General features: G+C 36.8%; 2 protein-coding genes across 2 annotated transcripts in view; one reads left to right on the top strand and one right to left on the bottom strand.

Annotated features, from left to right (window-relative positions):
* Nucleotides 1-4,431, top strand: part of LOC113519101 (mothers against decapentaplegic homolog 6) — a 68,839-nt gene extending 64,408 nt beyond the window's left edge. The window contains exon 5 of the mRNA XM_026904161.3: nt 1,870-4,431. Within this exon, the coding sequence (XP_026759962.1) occupies nt 1,870-2,214 (345 nt within the window). The 3' untranslated portion in view covers nt 2,215-4,431. The remainder of the gene's footprint in view (nt 1-1,869) is intronic.
* Nucleotides 4,432-5,385: 954 nt separating this feature from the next.
* Nucleotides 5,386-22,816, bottom strand: LOC113518859 (synaptic vesicle glycoprotein 2C-like). Its single transcript, XM_026903879.3, has 10 exons — nt 22,588-22,816; nt 17,643-17,846; nt 14,332-14,494; nt 12,908-13,089; nt 11,485-11,669; nt 10,842-10,993; nt 9,877-10,092; nt 8,602-8,787; nt 7,377-7,504; nt 5,386-6,924 (listed from the first exon to the last, which is right to left on the bottom strand). Exons 1-10 carry the CDS (start codon nt 22,700-22,702, stop codon nt 6,869-6,871), a joined length of 1,587 nt encoding a protein of 528 aa, XP_026759680.1. The 5' UTR covers nt 22,703-22,816; the 3' UTR covers nt 5,386-6,868.
* Between the last annotated feature and the right edge of the window lie 1,297 nt (nt 22,817-24,113).

Raw genomic sequence — 24,113 nt, 5'->3', positions numbered from 1 at the left:
TGCCAAGTGGTATAATTTTTTTTTCAAACGGTTTCAATAAGAAAGCGGTTATCAATTCGGCTGTATTTTTTTTTATGTTTGTTACCTCATAACTCCGTCGGTTTTAAAAAGATTTGGAAAATTGTTTTATTTGAAAGGAAATACTTATATATAGATTGGTCCCAAAGAAATTTTATCAGAATCAGTTCGGTAGTTTAGTTTTTAAATAAAAAAAAAAACAAATTTTGCCAAAATTGAAGTCGATTTTTTTAGATTTTTTTTATGGAAAACAATCATAATTTAAAACTGTTTCTGCCATCAATAAGATCGACTCCTATGTTGATCCTATTAATAATTTTGTCACGTACTTTTAAAGTAGTTATTTTTGTCGCAGTGAAGTCCTGTTTGCTAACAAAAAATCCGCAATACAATACCTGTGAAGTCTCAGAATTTTTATTACAAATCGGATAGTTCTAAACGTTTTCAATTATAAACAATTTTATATTAAATAGGAAATAATGTATTTACACAGCTGAATCCATGTACGGATACCATTATCAATAGTTTTTTTTTTATGGGTGAAAATGATATGGTAACGGTAACTCCGTCTGCGCTAACGGGATACGCTGGCGGAGCACCAATGAAGGGTGATAGATGAGAATGAAAACAGGCCAGTTAGCCCATCATGATGAATTCATCAGGAATTAACCATGATAGTTTCCAGGGGGAACCGCGAGGAGGTCGACCTGGTTGGGTATATTGCTAGCAATGGGATTCTCAGTCTCCATTACTAACAATCCCTTTCTCCCCTATCAATAGGAGTTATTCTTTCGAATGTCTCTAATTGTAATAAATGACCATAAATGGCATTAGTAATCTACACTATAATATTATAAAGAGGAAAGATTTGTATTTTTATGTATATGTATGTTTGTAATGAATAAACTCAAAAACTACTTTGCCGATTTCAAAAATTCTTTCACCATTACAAAGCTACATTCACCCTGAGTGCAATAAGCTATATTTATTGCTAGAAAAGATTAGGCATCTTTACTAAAACTTTAGTAACGTAACTCGAGGTGTAAACAAAAATGCTATAAAATATCGTTCGTCGCGTGCGCTGCGGAAACTATTGGTGATAGAACAAAAGTATGTTCTACAATATTGAAGAAAATATCGATAACTACAAAAAACTTCGCGACACTATTATCGTTATGTCACAATAATCACTTTTTTAAATGTAAAACCCGTGCGAAGCCGGAACGGACCGCCAGTATATGTATGTATATTTTGCATTAATTCCTCAATAAATTGTCACAAGTACACACATACGCGCTGACTTATATGCATGCAATAAATTGTCCACTGTATTGAGATAAGTGATTCCAACAACCAATCGACGGTTTAATTGGCACGTAGATTTAATTATTACCAGAGGGAGACTTTGTACAAAAGTCGTTTGCTTGGGTCCCATTTCTCTGTCCCATTCGTGTTTCAACCGTGAAGCAAAAAAGTTGTGTTTGCATGGCTGTGTTTCGGTTTGAAGGGTTAAAGGGATATGGCGTGAATTTACTGGGTACAGAGGAATAACACCTGAGTCCTAATTAATGGCAACGCGCGCCTGGGGGTATCATGGGCGAAACAGTATACTCTGTTATGTCCATGATACTGTTCATGTCTATAGGCGACGGTTACCACTTTCCATCAGGTGCGCCGTCAGCTTGTTAGCCATTCTGTTGTATAAAAAAAAAATATATTAAAAAAAATACAAATTCTTGAAGTCGACTGAAAGCGTATGGAAGCACAAAGTTCTTGCTTATAAAAACCAAGCACTAACATTCACCAATAATAGAGACAAGGATTGATTTTTTATTCGTTTTTCATTTTCAGGTGCGAAAAACGCGAGCGAAAATCGGTCTCGGCGTGACCCTCTCGCTGGAGTCGGACGGGGTGTGGCTGTACAACCGGAGTGAAGAGCCCGTTTTCGTCAGCTCCCCAGCGCTCGACGCGGCCGCTGCCAAGGCGCTGCTGGTGTGGCGGGTCGCGCCCGGCCACTGCCTGTGCATCTTCGACCCGGCGTGCCCCCCGCCGGCGGTCTCACTGCCGCACATAGGCCCCGTGGACCCTCGCTCCGTGAGGATCTCGTTCGCAAAGGGTTGGGGCCCCAAATATTCGAGGCGGGACGTTACTGCGTGCCCGTGCTGGCTCGAGGTGCTCCTCGCGCCGCCCAGCTGACGCCAGGACTAAATTATCGTTGGTTGTGTCTCGATGTTCAGAACTGAACTTTTGAATATGGAATAGTGAGTTTCCTTTTTTAAATTTCATAGACAATTTTTTTTTAAATCGAGATGACAAGGACCGAAGATTGTGGATAACGGACCATAGAGTGAAGAGTGAAGTGCATAGACAATTTGACAAGAACTACAATCAAATAGTGAGTGTACAATGTTTGTGCGCGGCTCTGCTCGCACAGCGGCGTGATATGCCCCACTCTGTTATACAGAGGGCGTCTGCCTGGATCTATCTGTGGATTATAATTTCCATTACTTAAGTATTTTTTAATGTTTGTATCACATTTTTTTTTGTTACTGAATGTGTTATTGTACGCATGTGATGCGTGCGAATCGATGAAGTCCGTTGGCTGTTCAGCAGGTCCCCTGTTTTCGGGGGTGAATGCACCTTCTCGTGACTACGTATTTATTTTAATTATTGACGATTTTACTGTTCTGCTGTGACTGTAAATAAAAAAATCCCTTTACGTTTTATATTAAAAATGTTATAAACGTTCAGAAAGTTATGATCAATTTGATTTTCAATTAATTATCAATTTTTTTTTTATATTTATTTTTTATCTTACTTTTTACTAGTAATTTGACAACTGTCAATCGATTTATGACCATGAATTGTTAAATTGAAAATTAGATTCTGTACATTTTTTTGCATATAAATATTTTTTTTTTTCTCTAAATTATGAAACCATAAATTAATTTTACTTTACATATATTTTTCCAAATATGATCATTGTTTTCTGTGAATTTTACATAACGGGGCACATCGTTGCAACTCGGAATTTATGGAGATTACTTCATGCATTATCATTATAAAAAAAAAAAAAAAAAACATAAATTTCATCATTTCTCTCATCGTCATTCAAAAGGTGCAGTGTACATTGTAATTAACGGAAACTCACAAATGAGACTCTATTTTGACATTATTAATTATATAAATAAATAGATTTTAAACCGAAAACACCAGAGTGAGACTTTGTACAAAAGTCGATTCGACCACTGTCCCATTCGTGTTTCAACCGTGAAGCAGTTGTGTTTGCATGGCTGTGTTTCGGTTTGAACGGTGGGATATGACGTGAATTTACAGGGTACAGAGGAATAACACCTGAGTCCTCAGGAATGGCAACGCATGGGGGGTATCATGGGCGAAACAGTATACTCTGTTATGTCCATGGTACTGCTCATGTCTATAGGCGACGGTTACCAATTTCCATCAGGTGGGCCGTCAGCTTGTTCGCCATTCTAAGTTGTATAAAAAACAAATTAATTGTGCCTACCTGTACATTTATTAATTGTATGTATGTAAATATTTTAATTAGAATGTGCATTGCAACCACGCCATTATTGCGTCTCTCGCAAATTGGAAAAGCCAATTTTGTCGTAGAGTGCACCCCAATTCCAATCTCCACGAGTTAACGCGACCAAATCTGGTGGCCTAATAATTTTATACGGCAAGTACCATAATTAGTCACATATGCAATTTTGTATCATAATATGAAATGTCGGCTTTAAGACAACGCGAGACTGTATATATAAATGGAACGTTATATGTACTATATTATTTTGTAATTAATTATTTATAATTATAAAATATGCCTTACCTTAGATTTTAATTAAGATTACTGTATATTCGTTTTGTACAAATTATTGACATTTGACAGAATTTTTTGTATCGCGAGTTGTGTGCTGATCTAACGCGAAGGCTGTGTGATAAGCATTTGTAGCCGATTCCGGGTGGAAATTTTATATTGAGACATGTGTTTGAGGTCTCCGCAATGTTACAAGTGTTGAGATTAATACTGTCCCGCCACTTTTTACTGTTGCACGCCGATTGTCATACAGTTGTAATAGAAAGTTCCAGCAATAGTAGGTATCGTAAAAATGAAATAGTTCTAAAAATGAAGAAAGTAATTGCGTAAAAGTGCTAAAAAATGTTTTTTTTTTTAATTAATTTTTTGACCATTAACTCCTGAATTAATAATCGCTGGATTTCATATTGTTCTTAAACTTTTTGTTACCACCGTCTAATATCCCACGTGTATTGTTTAAAATGTACATTTTTCTATTTATATATCTGAAAAATATGACGATCTACAGTGACATACAGATTTACTAATTATTATTCAGAAAAATTACATAGTACATATTTTTTTATGTTGTCAACCCTAAATCCGAGTACAGTAAATATTCCGATTAAAAATCATAACTGGCAACATTGATGTTTATTAAAAAAACAATACCTATTTAGAATTTTTTTTATTAATTGGTGAAAATGGAATGGTAACTTCACCGGCGCTATCGGTATACACTGACGGTGCGCCAGTGAAGGATGATAGGTGAGGATGAAGCACTTCAGTTAGCCCATCGTGATGAATTCAACAAGAATTGTTCACGATGGTTTCCAGGGGAAACCATATGGAGGTCGACCTAATAAGGCTGTGAAACTCCATTGCTAACAATCCCTTTCCCCCCTAGGTCAATTAGAAATATATTTAGACAACCATTGACAATGCTATGGCTGTAATAGACAAAATATTGACTTGATTAATGGCTGTTTAATAATAACATTGGCCATACAGATGAATGGAAACAATTAACTATGGCGGTATAAAACATGTGTTAATATCAATAATTTACCAGTAAATCGTATCTCAGGTTACGTTGGCGTGCGGCACGGGAGCGACGGACACAAACAAACAAACACACATACACACACACACACAGTAAAATATATTTAGAATGTATAAATCAATAAAATTCGATCTTTTAGTTGTTACAAATCGTGAAAGATCTGCCAATATTAAAAAAAATGGTTCGTGTAAATTAGTGCAATCGTGTTTATAATACTTTTTTTTTTTATATTATGTAAGCGAAGCTGTCCTAATCGATCACTGAACATTGTGCCTTGTTTTATTTTCAGATAAATATAATGTTTAAATCCAAAATTTACATAGGGTTATAATACAGTCAATTTCACTGGCCTATAATATTTTATATATATATATATATATATATATATATATATATATATATATATATATATATATATATATATATATATATATATATATATATATATATATATATATATATATATATATATATATATAAATTATTATTATATATAAGCCTCGAATTTAAGAGTGTACCGTTTAGACAAAGTGAGTTGACAATAAAACACTTCATTCTAGTCTGTATAAAGAAATCTTGCTTTGTCATAATCCACTAGTATACTTCAAGGAAAATCGACAGGCCAGTCAAGGAAGCGGTCCATTGAGATGATATACGGGGGGGGTGGTCGAAAGGTTCGCCGTATGAGGGGGAGGCGGGTTGACATTATGGTTTCACCAGGGGCAGAGTCCGCCTCTGGTAACTGCTTTTGAAAAATCTTCTGAACGGATCCCCCTTGCTTGGCGAGGAACTTGATAAAGGTGCGGTGTTAAATTTTCCCAATACTCGCTGACTTCTACCCGATTCACTTGTTTACGGGTCGACAACTTAAAATCTCATGACCTGATTTGGTTCAAACTTGGTAATGTAAACTCTTAACAAGTGACTACCTACTACTATGGATGTGTAAACCAAGCCCCACCATCCCCGCCATTCCGCGAACTTTTCGACATTTTCTAGCTAATTAATAAAATTTGGGAGAATCATTCTGGCCTAACAGACAATTGGATAGTTTTATAATGGGTGTGTATCGTGAAGCTGTCACAAAGTACAGTCCCAGCATAATTTGTTTGTTAACATTGTTATGTATAATTGGTAAAAAAAAAATCTAACGAAACTGCTGTTTAGTCATTGCATTAGACTGATGTAGCAATCTTAAGAAATGTTACACATATTTTTGACAATGTACATTGATGTTGTATTTAAAAAAAATATTTTTTTGTTTTATTTCCAATATTTTTTATTAAACTTGTTAATTATGTCGCTCTTTTTTATAATATCATAAAAATATTACATAAATAGATTTTTAAATTAATATTGTACCACATTCCGGGATGTCTGTGTACTGTCAAAAAAAAAATGTAAAAAAAAATTGCCATTTTTCATGTCGTTTAAAATTAAAGTGGGATCAATTTTTAACTACCATTCTTTGATTGTAATAGTCTATTTAGAAATACAGATTTGAAGACATCCCGGAATCCGCGCCATTCTGTCTCCAATACCTTAAACGTTGAAATGTTTACAGTGATGTTGCCTCACTGTGAGGTTTCGTATACCGTCCATAGTTCGTTAATTTATACGAATACATTGTTGAAAATATGTGACATGTAAAATAATAATAAATTAAATAATTTAGATAGTCCCCCTGATTCGCCGGTTAAGTGTATGAGTTGTGAGTTTGACTGAAAGAAGGATGAGATTAGGATACAATAAATTATAAATAAATAAAGAAAGAAAATATTTTTTAAAAATGTCAGCCGTTTCATTTACTTATTCCTTATTTGTACAAAACATGCAGGCAACTTATAAAATATAACCTCGAGTAAGTATAATTAAAAAAAAAGAAATTATATACATAACCTAAGAAAATACTAACAGAATTTATGATAAAAAAAGGCAAAAATCTTTGGCTTTACAATCAATACTAAATGTTATTCTAATTTTTTTAAAGTTGTGTTCGGGACCAATGCGCAGCCCAGCCCGTAAGCTGAAATGTAAAAGTGCACTTTTAGATTTAACATTAAATTAAAAGTAAACCATCAATTTTAGAATTGACTCTAAGCAAATTCATTTAAATCACAAGATTTCATTAATTATGAAAAAAAAAAGTATATCAGCGCCATCTTTTGACGAATAAGTGAATTTATTAATCTCAAGCACAATGATTACATAGGATTCTGTGCTTATTCACACATACTTTAAATTATTTAATTTGTAGTTTCTTGATTCATTGTTAGATGGCGTAGAACAATAAAATTATAAATATACCTGAAAATTTATGGATCAGTATTTCAAGATATAAAAAATTTAAAACCGGAAGACTATTGTACATAAATGTATGTAGGTATCTACGCAAATGAATTTATATTACCACTTGGTATGTTGTTTATTTCTATTTTTTCGCGAAGGTTGGTAAATACATTGTCTATAGCGACTCACCGGCTAACACAGCTGCTATGGTGATGAACGGTGGGAAACAGCCGTACTGTATGAGGGCGGGGAACGTGACGGTGCCGCCGATGGTGCCCATTCTGCCGCACATCAGAAACGTCGCCATTGCCATCACCCTGGAGCAGTATCATTGTTATGTGATGGTGATGGTAGTTACATGTAGATTGTTAGTTATAAGGTCTAACAGACCCATTATGGGAGAAGGGAGTGTTAATAACAGGGTTTATAACGCATTGCTAGCAATATAGATACCCTGTTAGATCGAACTCCATGCAGTTCTCTGTGGAAGCCATCGTGATTCACCCATTAAAAAGAATAGACCTAATATTAAACACGCAGGGGGAAAAGGATTAATAGCAATGGAGTTTGACAGCCCCATTGCTAGCAATATACCATATTAGGTCGACCTCCACGTGGTTCCCCCTGGAAACCATCGTGAACAATTCTTGTTGAATTCGTCACGATGGACTAACTGACCTGCTTCATCCTCACCTATCATTCTTCACTGGTGCCAAAAAAAAAAAATTAGACACGCTGTATTTTAATGGGTGATGATAAAATAGTAACCCCGCCTGCGCTATCGATATACACTGACCGAGCACTATTGAGGAGTGGTAGGTGAGAATGAAAAGGCAGGTCAGTTAGCCCATCGTGACGAATACACCCGGAATTCAGAACGATGGTTTCCAGGTGGGACCACGTGGAGGTCAATCTGATAGGGTATATTGCTAGCAATGGGCACTGGTAGTACGCATTACTAACAATCCTATCCCCTCAGTCACATATGCTGATAGTTTGGCTTCCACGCGGTCTCCGTATGGAAGGAACTTATTTATTTATACTTTATTGTACACAAAAAATTACACACATAGTCGTAGAATACTGACGGATCTATATATGTATTTCTTTGTCAGATCCGTCAGTATTCTACGACTATGATGATATCATTTATATTAAATAGATATGTACAACAGGCGAGCTTAACTCTGTAAGAGTTTTCTTCCAACAAACCCTGAGTGGAAAGGCGCATTGATTACCAGCGGGCACATCGTGACGAACTTATCAAGAACTTATTTTGTTCTTGATGAGTTCGTCACGATGCGCCAATTGATCTACATTAATCCTCACCTATCATCCGTCACTGGTGCCCCGCCAGCGTATACTGATAGTGTAGACGGGGTTGCCATTCCATTTTCTACAAAAAAATACGTACCTGTGCGATGTGGGAAACAGATCGACACAGATGCTCGACAGCGCCGCTCCGCCGAGCGCGGTGAACGCAAGCGCAGTGGTCATCATGGCCAGCACTGACAACGCTCCGTTGCCCAGGAACGGCAGCATGATCACTGTAGCTGCACTGAACAGCCCGCAGAAACCGTTCACAAACTTTTTCCCGCATCTGTATGGAACAGAGATATTTATAAGGACAGACGAAATTATTATACGAGTATCAGGCATTTACCGTCCACTTCTGAACATAGGCCTACCCCATTATGAGGGTCTTATTATTAGTTGCCATTTTTAGCAAGCGGATTGGCAATCGCAGTTTTAAGGGGGATACTGCTGCCCATCCCTCGACCATTAATATATATAAAAAAAATTAAGTTCCCTTAGTCGCCTCTTACGACACCCACGGGAATGGAAGGGTTGGCCAATTCTATGCCGGGACCACACAGTAGGCGACGAAATTGTAGATGTTATTAAATTAAAATTCGCTTCTGCACTAGTTTATTTTCTACGGCGGGTCTGGTGTATATGTACTCTGAGTTTTTTTTTTAATGGGTGATAATCGAACGTTTGCATCGTTTGCGCTATTAGTGTACATTGGGTACCAGTGAGGGATGATAGGTGACAACGAAAGCAGGTTAGTTAGATCATCGTGATGAATTCTATTATAATTAACCACGATGGTTTCCAGGAGGGAGTGTGTGTGTGGAGGATTAGGCCCCTTTACTAACAATTCCTTTCCCCCTGTACTCGCCGAGTTATATGATTAGAAACGTTTGATGCTGCAAAGGGTGGAGCTACTTTCAATAAATATCATTCCCATGTGATTTACCAGTGAGAGACATCACCTTCAAATGTCTGGTAAGCCTGTTTTTAGCTAAAATCTTAATTATAAGAAATTATCAAATTATCTGTATTTATTTACTATTTAAAGAACTAACGTATTTGTGCTATTAAGTATGTGTATGTATATATTTATTTATATATATGTTTGTATATATTAGTATCTATATAATAGTGCGCCACCTACCCTTTGCTTTTCTTTCTTTTCTCAATGTCCTCTACCCAAAGGTTGTCTGAAAGAGATTGCTTAGCAATAAGGCCGCCTTTTGTATCACTTCTCATTAATATTAAATGTATTTATTATTTAATAAATGGTGCAATAAATTGTAAAATAAATAAAAAAAAAAATGTCTATGATGTAATATAAAACAAAGTTTTCTAAGTACCATAATCAAGAGAGTATAAATAAACTGCTTACCTATTAATAAGTAAACCTCCAATTCCATAAGTGAGTACGGAGCCGGCGCCTACCACGGCGCTCTGCAGGTATGTCAGCATGTCAGTCTCTATTGGTTGACACAGTATATCGGGAGCAGGAACAGCCTCCGGAGCTATGGCTGCGCACAATCCCTCGTTACTGTCTGACTGTATCATGGCGGCCAGTTGAGGATACCAGAGTCTCAACGTGTTCGATCTGTAAGAAGTTTTTTTTATGAAACGTGGAATGGCAATCAAGCTGACGGCCCACCTGATGGAAAGTGGTAACCGTCGCCTATAGACATGAGCAGTGCCATGGACATAACAGAGTATACTGTTTCGCCCATGATACCCCCCATGCGTTGCCATTTCCGAGGACTCAGGTGTTATTCCTCTGTACCCTGTAAATTCACGCCACATCCCACCCTTCAAACCGAAACACAGCCATGCAAACACAACTGCTTCACGGTAGAAACACGAATGGAACAGAGGTACCCAAGCAAACAACTTTTGTACAAAGTCTCCCTCTGGATGCTGGAAAGTGTTAACCGTCACCTATAAACATTCAAGTATTCTGTGCTGTTCAGCACAGAATACGCTATAACATGGTCCCAGGTGTTATCATATTCCAGGATTAAGACAATCCGGCATAGAATGGGCCACCCCTTCCTTTCACGTGTGTGTCGTAAGAGCTGACTAAGAGAATTTAATGGACGAAGGATGAGAAGTAGTGCTCCTCTTAAAATATCACCAAAATCCTAACTGCGGTTGCCAACCCACCTCTCAACCGATTTTGAGAAAATTTGTATGAGACCAATCTGTAGATATATTTTATTAGATTACAGATAAAAAATAATTTTCCAAATCGGTTTAGAACTGACGGTGTTATGGGGTAACGAACATAAAAAAAATACAATCGACTTGAGAGCCTTCTTCATTTTGAAGTGTTTTGAAAATTATACATACCCAAACATGCAGCACATGTGTATGATACAAACAAGCAGCAGCCACTTGAGGTGTGGCGGTCGGAACAGGGGCGCCAGCTGGGACCAGCCCCCGCGCAGAGCCGCCAGACCTTGCGCCTGTTGCTCTGACTTTTCTTCTACCAAGATTTTTATCTGAAGTGCAAATAATAGAATACTGTAAGTATTGAAAGCCTGAAGACCTTATATTTCGGTTTCTCTGAATAGAAACAATCTTAGATAATTTTTCAAATATTTAATATCGGGTACAGTTAGAGTACTTTACCAGAGGGAGACTTTGTACAAAAGTCGTTTGCTTGTGCACCTCTGTCCCATTCGTGTTTCTAACGTGAAGCAGTTGTGTTTGCATGGCTGTGTTTCGGCTTGGTAAGGGTGGTATATGGCGTGAATTTACTGGGTACAGAGGAATAACACATTCAAACCGAAACACAGCCGTGCAAACACAACTGCTTCACGGTTGAAACATGAATGGCGCAGAGGTATCCAAGCAATCGACTTTTGTACAAAGTCTCCCTCCCTCCCTATTATATCATAAAAAAAAACAGTAAAATACTAAACGTTTTCCTTTTTTGAAGTAAATAGAAAAGTAATGATCTTTCTATCTGTATGAGAATTACATAACTTACAGGATAGTCATCCATCGGCTTGCCAGTATTCATGGCATATATCTTTCTGAAAATTTGCATTGCTTCTTCATTTCTTCCTCTTGACATTAAAAACTTGGGGCTTTCTGGCATGCAAAGGAAGACCAGACCGGTGATTAGGGGAACTAACGCCGTCGCCAAAAGAAATAGGTTCCAAGCGTGAATTACTGTTGACAAAGAGGAGAATTTAAATGTTCGTAGATATTTTAGATTGACACATAAGTCGATGGTCGTTTGTGGATAATCAACCATGCTAGCAGGGGGGAAAGGGATTGTTAACAATGGAGTTTGACAGCCCCATTGCTAGCAATATGGCTTATTAGGTCGACCTCCACGTGGCCCCCCTGGAAACCATCGTGAACATTTCTTGTTAAATTCGTCACGATGGGCTAACTGACCTACTTCATACTCACCTATCATCCTTCACTGGTGCCCCGTCGGTGTATACCGATGGCGTGGGTGGGACTACCGTTCCATTATTATCCATTTAAAAAAAAACCCATGCTAGCAATTCGAAGGTAGGAGGCTACTGCAACCTATGATCCCTAGCCATTACCAAAGGCATAACTCACACCTTATTCAGCTTTGTGTATAAAAAATCTCGAGTTACAGTACCCTGTAACTTCCCTATCATATCCTTACGCTAGCTGAGCACCAGTGAGGGATGATAGGTGAGAATGAATAGGCAGGTCAGTTGGTCCATCGTGATAAATACACCTGAAATTACCCTTTCCTGGGTGGAAAAGGGACTGTTAGTAATGGAGATTAGTAACCCCATTGCTAGCAATATACCCTGTCAGGTCGACCTCCTCGTGGTTTCTCCTGAAAACCATCGTTATTGATTTATTGTTAGATTCGTCACAGTGGCCTAATTGACTTGCTTCATCCGCGCCTATCATCTCTCACTGGTGCCCTGCCAGTATATACCGATAGTGTAGGCGGAGTAACCATTCTATTATCATCCATTAAAAAGAAATACACTTGAAATTCAGCACGATAGTTTCCAGGAGGGACCGTGTGGAGGTCGACCTGGCTGGCTATATTGATAGCAATAGCGACTAACCTCCTCATTAACCAACAAGAAGTGAATATTAGATATATGAAGGATGTTTCAACCGTAAAGCAGTTGTGTTTGCATGGCTGTGTTTCGGTTTGAAGGGTGGGATATGGCGTGAATTTACTGGGTACAGAGGAATAACGCCCGAGTCCTCAGGAATGGCAACGCATAGGGGGTATCAATCATGAGTGAAACAATATACTCTGTTATGTCCATGGTTCTGCTCATGTCTATAGGCAACGGTTACCACTTTCTATCAGGTGGGCCGTCGGCTTGTTTGTCATTATAAGTTGTATAAAAAAAAAAATGTAAGATAGTAGGATAAAAGACTTCAGGAACAATACTCACCAAAGCCAGTGCCAAATAAGTAGAAGTGCCAGTCCTTGGTTAGTATAGCCCAAGCTAACAGCGGCAGCGTTGTATTGGCTATGGTGTAGAACAAGCTGCTTAGTAGGATGACCCTGGCCCTCAACTCGGCACGGTGGAGTTCGGCCTGGTACGAGATGAGAACTGCGAAGGGACCGTTGAAACTGAAATAGGAAATTGTTAGAAAAAATCATTTTCCATATAAATCTTCATATAAATCTGATGGCTAACTTGAACAGCACCATGGAGTGATGCCCACTTACTCTAAATAGCTGTATCTAAAATAGATATTCTTTTAGTTCTTTTTTTCCATATTATTTCTTTTTTTTACAGATTTAAAAAGTAAGAAAGTCCCAATATATTTATTACGAGTACTATGGTTTATCACCGAATGTGAACAAGTTAGATTTTATAAGAGACCTTATAAAGGATTTAAAGCAATCATTTAGGTCAACTAATTTACGTTTTGACCTGGTGTTACCTTGGTTGTGGTCTCGAGTGGACTTTTTTTTTGATTGGTGAAAATGGTATTAGCCCCGCCTGCGCTAACGGGATACGCTGGCGGACCACCAGTGGAGGGTGATAGATGAGAATGAAAACAGGCCAGTTAGCCCATCATGATGAATTCATCAGGAATTAACCATGATAGTTTTCAGGGGGAACCGCGAGGAGGTTGACCTGGTTGGGTATATTGCTAGCAATGGGATTCTCAGTCTCCATTACTAACAATCCCTTTCCCCTCAAAATGGTCTCGAGTGGACTGATTTGCCGCTGTCATGTGTCCGCTTCCGAAATTTCTCCTACTCACTTATTGACCTACACAACATTAATTGTGTCACTGGACAGAGGGTTTCTGCACACAGCATTGGCCATGTCCTTGTTCAATGCAATTACCGACTGCATGCTATACTGAGGTAATGTTTTTATGACAAAGTGAGGGTAGAAGGAAATTAATTCCTGTCTCTTATAAAACTTAAAAAGTCTAAAAGTTAATAGAGGTAATAACATAGATTATAAATAAAATTTATAATCTATGTTAGTATTAGATTATTGTTTAATTTTTTCCCGTCTGATGGTAAACGGTCACTGTAGCCTATGGACGCCAGCAACACTAGGGGTGTCACGTGCGCGTTGCAGACTCTAAAAAAAACTTAATATACCCTTTTTGAAGAACCCCATACTGTAGTCTTTAGGGAAAACCTTGACAGGGAGCTTATTCCATAGTCTGAGCGTTCGCGAGAGAAAACTTCTTTGAAGTCGCAATGTTGAAGAAGAATCATCAGGTTTGCTGAAAGAAAACTCCTTGCTCTAAGCACATATCCTTGGTACATAAATTACTTCTCTATAAACATGTTACTTCTTATCTTTCTGTACAATAAACAGTAGACATACCAAATAATACTCACAGGAAACCGCTGGCGAATCTGGTGAGGAGTAGCATAATGAAGTTCTGGCTCATGCTGACGCACATCTCCACTATGCCGGTGCAGAAGAACCCCCACACCATGATCCTGCGGCGGCCCAGGGTGTCCGACAGAAAGCCCCAAATCATCGCAGATGAGATCATACCTGGAAAATGTTATTTTTAAAACCTTTATGTGTATTCTTTTAAATAAATACAATAAATTATGCCTTTCGTATTAAATAACTGAAGAGTCGTGGAGCGCATGTATACAAAATACAATTTTGTACGATTTGCCTAATTGGGCATACTACAGTCTTACGTATAATATTTCACTGTGAAAAAACAATGTTGTCGTGCCCTAGTCTGAAGTGCAAGGAAGTCTATTTCATTCTATGTAAGGTCTATTCTATTGCCTACCATTGGTTCGCTGTATAGATACTTTTTTGTTTTAACTTTACAGACGACCTTTCGCCGCCATTTTGTATCTAAAGGGCCATCGACCTTTTTGTCATTATTAACGAATTTTGATAAAAAAAAATTCCAGTTAGTTTAATTACAAGAAGACATTTATGATTGTCAAATGAATTATGATTACAAATGAGTAAACACACGTTACGTTAAATTTTAACATAACAATCAGCGTGAAACAAAAATACGAGTATACGAGTAATAATGTTTGTATTGTCAACATTTGCATGTGACAATTATGACATTGTATTGACTTTGAAATAGTAAACAATGTTATATATATATATATATATATATATATATATATATATATATATATATATATATATATTTAGTAAACATATATTATATATTCATGTATCACGAGAAAATTAAACAAATTTATATATGCCGTAGGTAACTAATTAAATTTACTTATGTTGTATTTGCACAACGGTTTCCTGTGATGCTGGAGGAGTGTCTTGTTCTTCTGATGGCTGCCTATTTACTATAAATTATGTATTACTAGTTTTTACACGCGGTTCTAATCGCATAATTGGAATACTAATATATTTATTGATCGGTATATAAAGCAGCCCATCACAAATACAAAAACAAATATATAATGTGGGTGGAAAGGGATTGTTAGTAATGGAAACTGAGAATCCCATTGCTAGCAATATACCCAACCAGGTCCACCTCCTCGCGGTTCCCCCTGGAAGCTATCATGGTTAATTCCTGATGAATTCATCATGATGGGCTAACTGGCCTGTTTTCATTCTCATCTATCACCCTTCACTGGTGCTCCGCTAGCGTATCCCGTTAGCGCAGGCTTACCGTACCATTTTCACCCATAAAAAAAAAAACGGTTTCCTATGATGCTGGAGGAGTGTCTTGATCTTGTGATGGCTGCCTATTTACTATAAATTATATATTACTAGTTTTTACACGCGGTTCTGATCGCATAATTGGAATACTAATATATTTATTGATCGGTATATAAAGCAGCCCATCACAAATACAAAAACAAATATACAAAGTAATTAATGTTTCTTTCCACTCAGGGTGTACTGGAGGAGAACTCTTACAGAGTTAAGCTCGCCAGTTGTACGTTTTTATTTAATGTAAATATATAACAATATAATTTTTGTATACAAAAAAGTATAAATAAATATAAATATCGTTATTAGAAACTCACTTTCACATTTATAATATGTATTTGAACAGAATCTTAGGAATATTAAGGGAAGTTAAAAAAGAAAGGAATAATAAAATACAATTTTCTCGTTTATAACCTCCTTATTCATAAAAACTAAAACGTTCAACGAATCTACGAGTATTTTAATAATTGGGGTGTTTTGTAATTTTCTTTCAAATTGAGAAATCAGTGCAAAAGAAAAAGATAAAACAGTTCAATAGCTAAAAATTATTATGAGAGGTTTGACGTTTATATGAATAAATGGAGTTATTATGAATAAAATACGTTTTTATGAATAAAAGGGTATCTATGAATAAAAGAATTTCTATAAATAAAAGGGGTTTTCATGAATAAAAGGGATTTTTACGAATAAAATACGTCTTTATGAATAAAAGGATTTTTATGAATAAAAGGGGTTTCTACGAATAAAAGGGGTTTCTACGAATAAAATAGGTTCTTTGTGAATAAAAGGGGTTTCTTTGAATAAAAGGGGTTTTAATGAATAAAAGGGGTTTTAATGAATAAAAGGAGTTTTAATGAATAAAAGGGGTTTTTATGAATAAAATGTTTTTTGTTATTTAGTCGTAAAAAATAAAAAAAAATAATAATAAGCAAGTTTAAAAATCTAAATACCATTTCTTGGATGTAAGTTTTATATTTTGAATATAGATGAATTAATACTACATGAAAATTCAACAGCTATAATAGTATAGAATCAATTTTATCTCTTATCAACAAACGTATGATCTCATTAGATGTTACGAGTGTGCAAACATTAGACTAGAAGGAATTTGGAAATAAAATAATGACTATTGATTTAATTCTACTATGATAAAAACTTGTATCCTTGTACCTGGTGCGTCTGATAAGCTTTTATAGTAGTTATCACCTATTATAACATAGTGGGCAAAAATAGAAAGCAATAATATGTCGTCATACCTCTGACTACAGAACTTAAAAAGCCTACAATTTTTTTTTTATATGATTTGTAAACTAAGTATATATGCATTTGATTATATTATATACTATGTTTATGATTTTAAAAGTAAACAAATTTAACTAAACCTAATTAACTTAAAGTTTTATCTTAGTTTAACGTCATCATCAAGGGCACGTTAATGACTTGTAATGACAATTAATGATACGAGCTAATGCGTCTAATGGTAAGAGGCCTCCATAGCTCAAGAATTCTTAGAGGCGTCACTTGTACATCATACCAGAACCTATGACAATGTAAATCTTAAGACATAGTACTCAGTAATGCTACAATATCCCTTAAAACTGGAACACAGCGTACGAGCAAGCAGTTTGGCAGCAGAATATGGTGAAAAGACGAATGTATGCAAAGACTCCTGTTAAGTACTCTGGTACTCCGATCTTGTACAAAGTCTCCACATGAGTTCTCTGTATGTGCACCTTTGAGAACAAAGGTTTCAATCGCGAAGCAGTAGTGCTTGATTGCTTTATTACAGCTTCAAGTATGGCATTTACTAGTTACAGGGCATGAAGACATAACACCATAGTCCTTAGGAATGGTTACACAAGGGCATCACAGCGTGTTTCTAATGTCTATGTATATTCCTGTCTATAGCCGATGGTTAACATTTTTTATTGGATGGTCCATCTGCTTGTTTGCCATTCTAAATATCATAAAAAAGATAATTTACCTCCATAAGTGATAGCGTTAAGTGTTCCCATGTCTAGTAAACTGAGCTGCATGTCACACTGGGCCTGTGTGAAGATGTAGGATACAGAGCTGGAGACCGACACGGCACTCCAGAACGCGGGCAAGATGCATAGCATCAGGCAGATGTTGAATTTGCCATACCCTGTCGCGGCGATCGCAGTTTCGAAGTCCGCTGCTTCTGCATCTAGAACAGGTAACAGGAAGTGTTATTTTGCTGAAGATGAAATAAGTATACTTTTCGGAAGTAACTTTAGTTTCTTGCGGGTTCTTCTAAGCAGATAATATACATTAGCAGAACATACGTTAGCGAACTTTCTTGTCATTTTGCCAGGTTCGCAGTAGATTTCTAAAGAAACGACAATTTAAAAGACTGTTTTTTTTTTCTATTCAGAAATATGTGTGGATGTTTGGCGTAAAGTATAACCAGAAAAGATTGAACTATAGGAGTTTTCGCCCTCTGCTATCTGGAGTCTCTAAGTCGTCTCTGACGTGACTTGTTATACAATGGCTTTGCGTATCCTCCGAAGCACAAGAGATTTGAATTTTTTAATGATTCAATCGTGAATTTGGAAATTCGGGGAGATTCAGAGATGGGATTCAATCTTGGGGTCTCCAAAGCCAAATACTAATCGACTGGCTTTTGTATGGAATGGTAACTTCCGGTATGCGCTGGTGGGGTATCAGTCAGGGATGCTAGGTAAGGATGAAAATGGGTCAGTTGGCTCATCGTGATGAATTCATCAGTAATTAACCACAATAATTGAGGGGAAAGGGATTGTTAGTAATGGAGACTCAGAATCCTATTGCTAGCAATATACCCAATCAGGTCGACCTCCTCGCCGTTTCACCTGCAAACTATCATGGTTAATTCCTGATGAATTCATAGTGATGGGCTTACTGATCTGTTTTCATTCTCATCAATCACCCTGCACTGGTGCTCCGCTAGCGTATCCCGTTAGCGCAGGCGGGGTTATCATACCATTTTCACCCATCAAAAATAAAACCACAATAGTTTCCAGTACACACCACGTGGCTTTATACTTTTTTTTATACAACTTAGAATGGCAAACAAGCTGACGGCCCACCTGTTGGAATGTGGTAATTGTCGCCTATAGACATGAGCAGTACCATGGACATAACAGAGTATACTGTTTTGCCCATGATACCCCCCATGCGTTGCCATTCCTGAGGACTCAGGTGTTATTCCTCTGTACCCTGTAAAGTCACGCCATATCCCACCCTTCAAACTGAAACACAGCCATGCAAACACGACTGCTTCACGGTTGAAACACGAATGGGACATTGGTACCCAAGCAAACGACTTTTGTACAAAGTCTCCCACTGGTAAGTACTTATAAGAGTATTAACTGTCCCCGGAAACAAACTGTACAATGGTGTTTTTATGTTTGAATGCTAGGCTAACTCTAATAACGTCATGGACATACCTAACATATTCCTAATGGGGGGGGGGGGGAGAGGGTGTTAGTAATGAGATCAAACAGTTCCATTGCTAGCAATGTACCCTATCAGGACGACCTCCACGCGGTTCCCCCTGGAAACCATCATGGTTAATTCTCACGGAATTTTTCACTATGGGCTAACTGACCTGCTTTCACCTATCACTGGTGTCCCGCTAGACTATACCGATAGCGCAGGCGGGGTTAACATCCCATTTTCACCCATCTAATAAAAAAAAACCTATTTCTAATGTTCGCAGCTATGGACGTTGTTTTTCCATTCTTTAAATAAATATTAGTTCAGCAGCAAAACATAAAATTAAGAGCGCCCATAAACTGTACTGTGACATTTTACAGTAAATACGTCAATTCGACGGACCGGCCGGTTACAGTGTTGGCTCCACTCCAAACGTAAACTAGACCAGTTTGAGACGTAATTTGTATAATAATCTTACTTTGTAACACGTATTGGGATATTTTTGGTGTGATTTTGCGGAAAAACATTCGATCTGCTGGCCGTCTTACATTTTTTTTAATCAATCCTCAAGCTTAGGTAAGTGGTACGATGTTCATCACAATCGTAAATACTAACGTATTTAATCTATATTTGTACAGTCATTTGTCAAATGTACAATCGCTTAATCGCTGTCAATGTACAGCTAAAATGAATAAGTCTAGAGATCTGAAATTTGGAACGTGAATTTATTATATAACGTAAGCATTCGCTAAGGGAGGTCTTTTGAAAATTTCAACTTAAATGGAATGTCTCGGGCAATACTTAATTTATAAATTGATAAGTAGTTTTTATTTTGCAATAAGCAACTTTGATAGTACCAAAATTAATAATAATATAAATCAGTAATATCATACATACATACATACATATCTGTCACGCCTGTCTCCCATTAGGGTAGGCAGAAACAATGGAACGCCAAATGCTTCGATTCAAACAAACCTCTTTCGCTTCTTCCACATTCATCAATATTTTCATACACGCTCGCCGGTTACGGGTACTTTTAATTTGGCCCTTCTTCAGCACGTCGCCTATTTGGTCGACATTCGTCCGTCTAGGGCGGCTCCTACCGACATCTCCATTCATTCTTGCTCGATAAATCTCTTTCGTAATTCTTCTTTCATCAATCCTCTCCAAATGACCGAACCAACGCAACATTCCTATTTCGATTTTTGTCACTACATCGTCTTTCAGTCCACACTTCTCTCTAAGTAAAGAGTAGAGAGTAGAGAGTAGAGTAGTAGTAGTAGTATCAGTAATATCACTATTTGAATTAAAAGGAAATAGTTAAAATGTACTGGTACATGACGAAATATTTCACAGATACAGTTAAAATATTTGTGTTTAATATGAAGAAGTGTCGCCACAAACGGGATTTCAGTTAATTTTCAGACTTTCTCGTTGTCTGTTGTTTATGTAGTCCACATCGAAACGGCGGCAATAAAATTCAGGTGTGTAGATAGATAGATAGATACTCTTTATTGTTTCCTCTAAAATATTACAATAGTAAACTTATTATAAATATAAACAATTACAAGAGATAATCACAGTGAGAAAACAATGGACGACCTTATCGCTAAGAGCGATCTCTTCCAGGCAACCTTTGGACGGAGAGGAGTAATTATAAACAATTTGGTGAGAGGCGCGGTGAAAAATTCTGTTAATTCTAAATTTTTTTTATACAATTTAGAATGGCAAACAAGCTGACGGTCCACCTGATGGAAAGTAGTAACGGTCGTCTATAGACATGAGCAGTACCGTGGACATAACAGAGTATACTGTTTCGCCCATGATACCCCCCATGCGTTGCCATTCCTCAGTCAGGACTCAGGTGTTATTCCTCTGTGCCCAGTAAATTCACGCCCTTCAAACCGAAACACAGCCATGCAAACACAGCTGCTTCACGGTTGAAACACGAATGGAACAGAGGTACCCAAGCAATCGACTTTTGTACAAAGTCTCCCTCTGGTATGGGAGATGTGATACATGTAATAATATAAATATTATCCCTACTCATTATATATATATAGGTACTATATTTACGTGTAATCGTGTTGTGTTAAGTTCTGATTGAGAATTTAAAATAAATAGGATATTACTCTGCAAAAGAAACGATTTCAACCATAATTAGAATTATATGGGACCAATATAGAACTATATCCTGTCGATTAAAAAAAAAAAAACAAACTAAAACTGGTGAAGATATCGTGTAACGCATACAGAAAAAAAAAATACAAAAGTATTTATCGACAAGTTTCTTCATTTGGACATCGCTTTAAGATTATGTAAGCTAAGATCGACGAAGACGATCGACGAAACCAAATTGCCGTACGATTCTATAGTTTCTTTTAATAGAAGTAAATGAATAGTTTAACATAGACTTTGCCCACTTGTCAGGTGGGTTGGCAACCGCAGTTGGACTTTGGAGATGTTTTAAGAGGGACACTGCTGTTCATCCCTCGCCCACCCTTAGTCGCCTCTTACGACACCCACGGGAAAAGAAGGGGTGACTCATTCTATAACGGGAAAGTATGCAAAGATTCCTGCTAAGTACTATAAGTATACTCACAAAGAAGCCTAAAGAGAATGAAGTGTAAAGAAGCGAACAAACATCCGACCATAAGACAATCTAATGAATTTTGCTTGCTGCATTCAATATTGGCACAAATTTATCCCTTCTTTGCATAATGGTGGAAATTTCCATCATAACATTGAATGTCCAAAAGTTATATATAAGAACAAGTTCACTTTAACTTGATCGTGTCTGGATACCTTTTGAATGTCCATTGCAGAAAAAAAACATAGTTATCAAATTTATTATTTTAACCATTAATCCTTTAATTTTGATTTATTTCAAAAATAAAAAAAAAATCATGCAAAGAAGGGTTAAAAATAGATTATTTCATTGAATGTTTCGGTTTGTAATTAATCTAATTTAGAGAGTATATCTGTGATAATTTTAACTAAACTTGGGAATGATTAACAAATGTCTCTGACAACCCCATTACGCGATTATACTCGCGAAAATATTTAGTTATTTATTTCTTTATATTGTGAACAAGCGACACGTCCCGGCTTCGCATGGGTGGACATTTTTACATCTTAAAAAGTGGCCATTAAGGCTGCACACGCGACGGAAGCTTAAAAATGGAGTAACTTTTCCCGTTTTCCCAACATTTCTCTTCACTGCTCTGCTCCTATCGATCGCAGCGTGATAAAAAGTATACTTTAACCTGCCCAGCAGTATGAAGAATAATCGTACCAAGTTTCGTTAAAATCCGTCGAGTAGTTTTTGTTTCTATAACGAACATACAGAGAGACAGACAAAAATTTTACCGATTGCATTTTTGGCATCAGTATCGATCACTAATCACCGCCTGATAGTTATTTTGGAAATATATTTCATGTACAGAATTGACCTCTCTACAGATTTATTATAAGTATAGAAGATGTACCTTGAGCCAATTTCTCCAGATTTGTCGACGACAAGCCGGTCACTTTGAAAAGATGGTCGTGGGGTATCACCTCCTTCGCCGCCGGCGCCTCCGAGTCTGTTTTACTCAACACCATTATCTCTGACTATTTACAATCCAAATATTACTAATTAGTATAAACTTTAGGACTATTTGTGTCCATTTATGGACGTATGGACTCACACCGTAACCATTCTCAACCATCGAACTAATTTGAAAGTAAAATATGCTGATGTTTTATACGGGTGCTGCGGAGAGATTACACATAAGTTTGCAGTGGGATCAGCGGTTAAGCCCAACGCATACAGTGTTCAGTATTCCTCCAGTCCTGTATCTCTGTTCAAACACTACCGACTAAAATAGAATCTGTATGTATTAGAAAATAATATAATGTTATTTAATGCTTTGCAAATATTTGCGGGAAAACATAGCTATTTGTTTCGATTGCTATCACTATTTATTCATTATGAAATAAAATTGTCCCGTCTTTCATTTCCGTTTGAAAGAGGAAAGTTTTGAAAAATACTATAAGAAAGAAGTTTGTTATAATCAACGAAATAAGAGAAAGGTTTTTTTTTATAAAAAAAGAAACCTTAAGTCGTTTGTATATTTTTTTTTATGTTTGTTACCTCACTAGTTTTGGGAAATTCTTTTTTAAAGAATCTTTTCATAAAATAGTATTTTCCAAGTCGGTTTACAAGTCCATCACTTGTAAACCGACTTGGAAAATACTATTAGTTATGAGGTAACAAATATAAAAAAGTACATACAATAGAATTAAGCCCTTTGTTTTTGAAGTCGGTTGAAAGTAATCCTTATCAAACCAACAATTCATGGTGATAAAACATTTGCTTTGCAGAACAATATTTGTGTTTACAATGTTAGCGATAATTTAAAATTAGTAATAAGTAATAAAAAAATTAGTGACGTAGGTAGACAAGTCAGGGTAAATTCCGTGACATCAATATGCGTGCGAAACCGGGGCGCGTCAGCTAGTCGTAATGGCTTTGAATGTCATAATCAGCTCAGTGACATAGTGTTCCCTATCAATGGAAGGTTAGGTCGATTGTTATTTTGGTTTCTATTTACCTATAGATATAAGTTCTATTTTAATATACCTACATATTTATTTATCTGTTACTTGCAACATACAATAGTTTTGTTATATTTTATTTAAACTAGTACTCGTTCCGTAGTCGAAATTCGACCATAATATATATATATATATATATATACAAACAAGCTGACGGCCCACCTGATGGAAAGTGGTAACCGTCGCCTATAGACATGAGCAGTACCATGGACATAACAGAGTATACTGTTTCGCCCATGATACCCCCTATGCGTTGCCATTCCTGAGAACTCGGGTGTTATTCCTCTATACCCTGTAAATTCACGCCATATCCCACCCTTCAAACCGAAATACAGCCATGCAAACACAACTGCTTCACGGTTGAAACACGAATGGTACAGAGGTACCCAAGCAAACGACTTTTCTACAAAGTCTC

The sequence above is a fragment of the Galleria mellonella genome, unplaced genomic scaffold, assembly GCF_026898425.1.
Source record: "Galleria mellonella isolate WM207_F2 unplaced genomic scaffold, CSIRO_AGI_GalMel_v1 utg1812, whole genome shotgun sequence".
Classification (NCBI taxonomy): Eukaryota; Metazoa; Arthropoda; class Insecta; order Lepidoptera; family Pyralidae; genus Galleria; species Galleria mellonella.
Note: the sequence above shows the minus strand (reverse complement) of the source record. Positions and strands in the feature narration are given on the sequence as shown.

Excerpts from the sequence above, each read along its gene's own strand:
- LOC113518859 (XM_026903879.3), bottom strand. The coding sequence starts at position 22,702 with ATGGTGTTGAGTAAAACAGACTCGGAGGCGCCGGCGGCGAAGGAGGTG. Across the intron at positions 11,670-12,907 it reads CTTATTTGGCACTGGCTTTG|TAATTCACGCTTGGAACCTA; the intron begins GTGAGTATTGTT and ends CTTTGTCAACAG. Across the intron at positions 7,505-8,601 it reads CTGTTTCCCACATCGCACAG|GGTGATGGCAATGGCGACGT; the intron begins GTACGTATTTTT and ends ATACTGCTCCAG.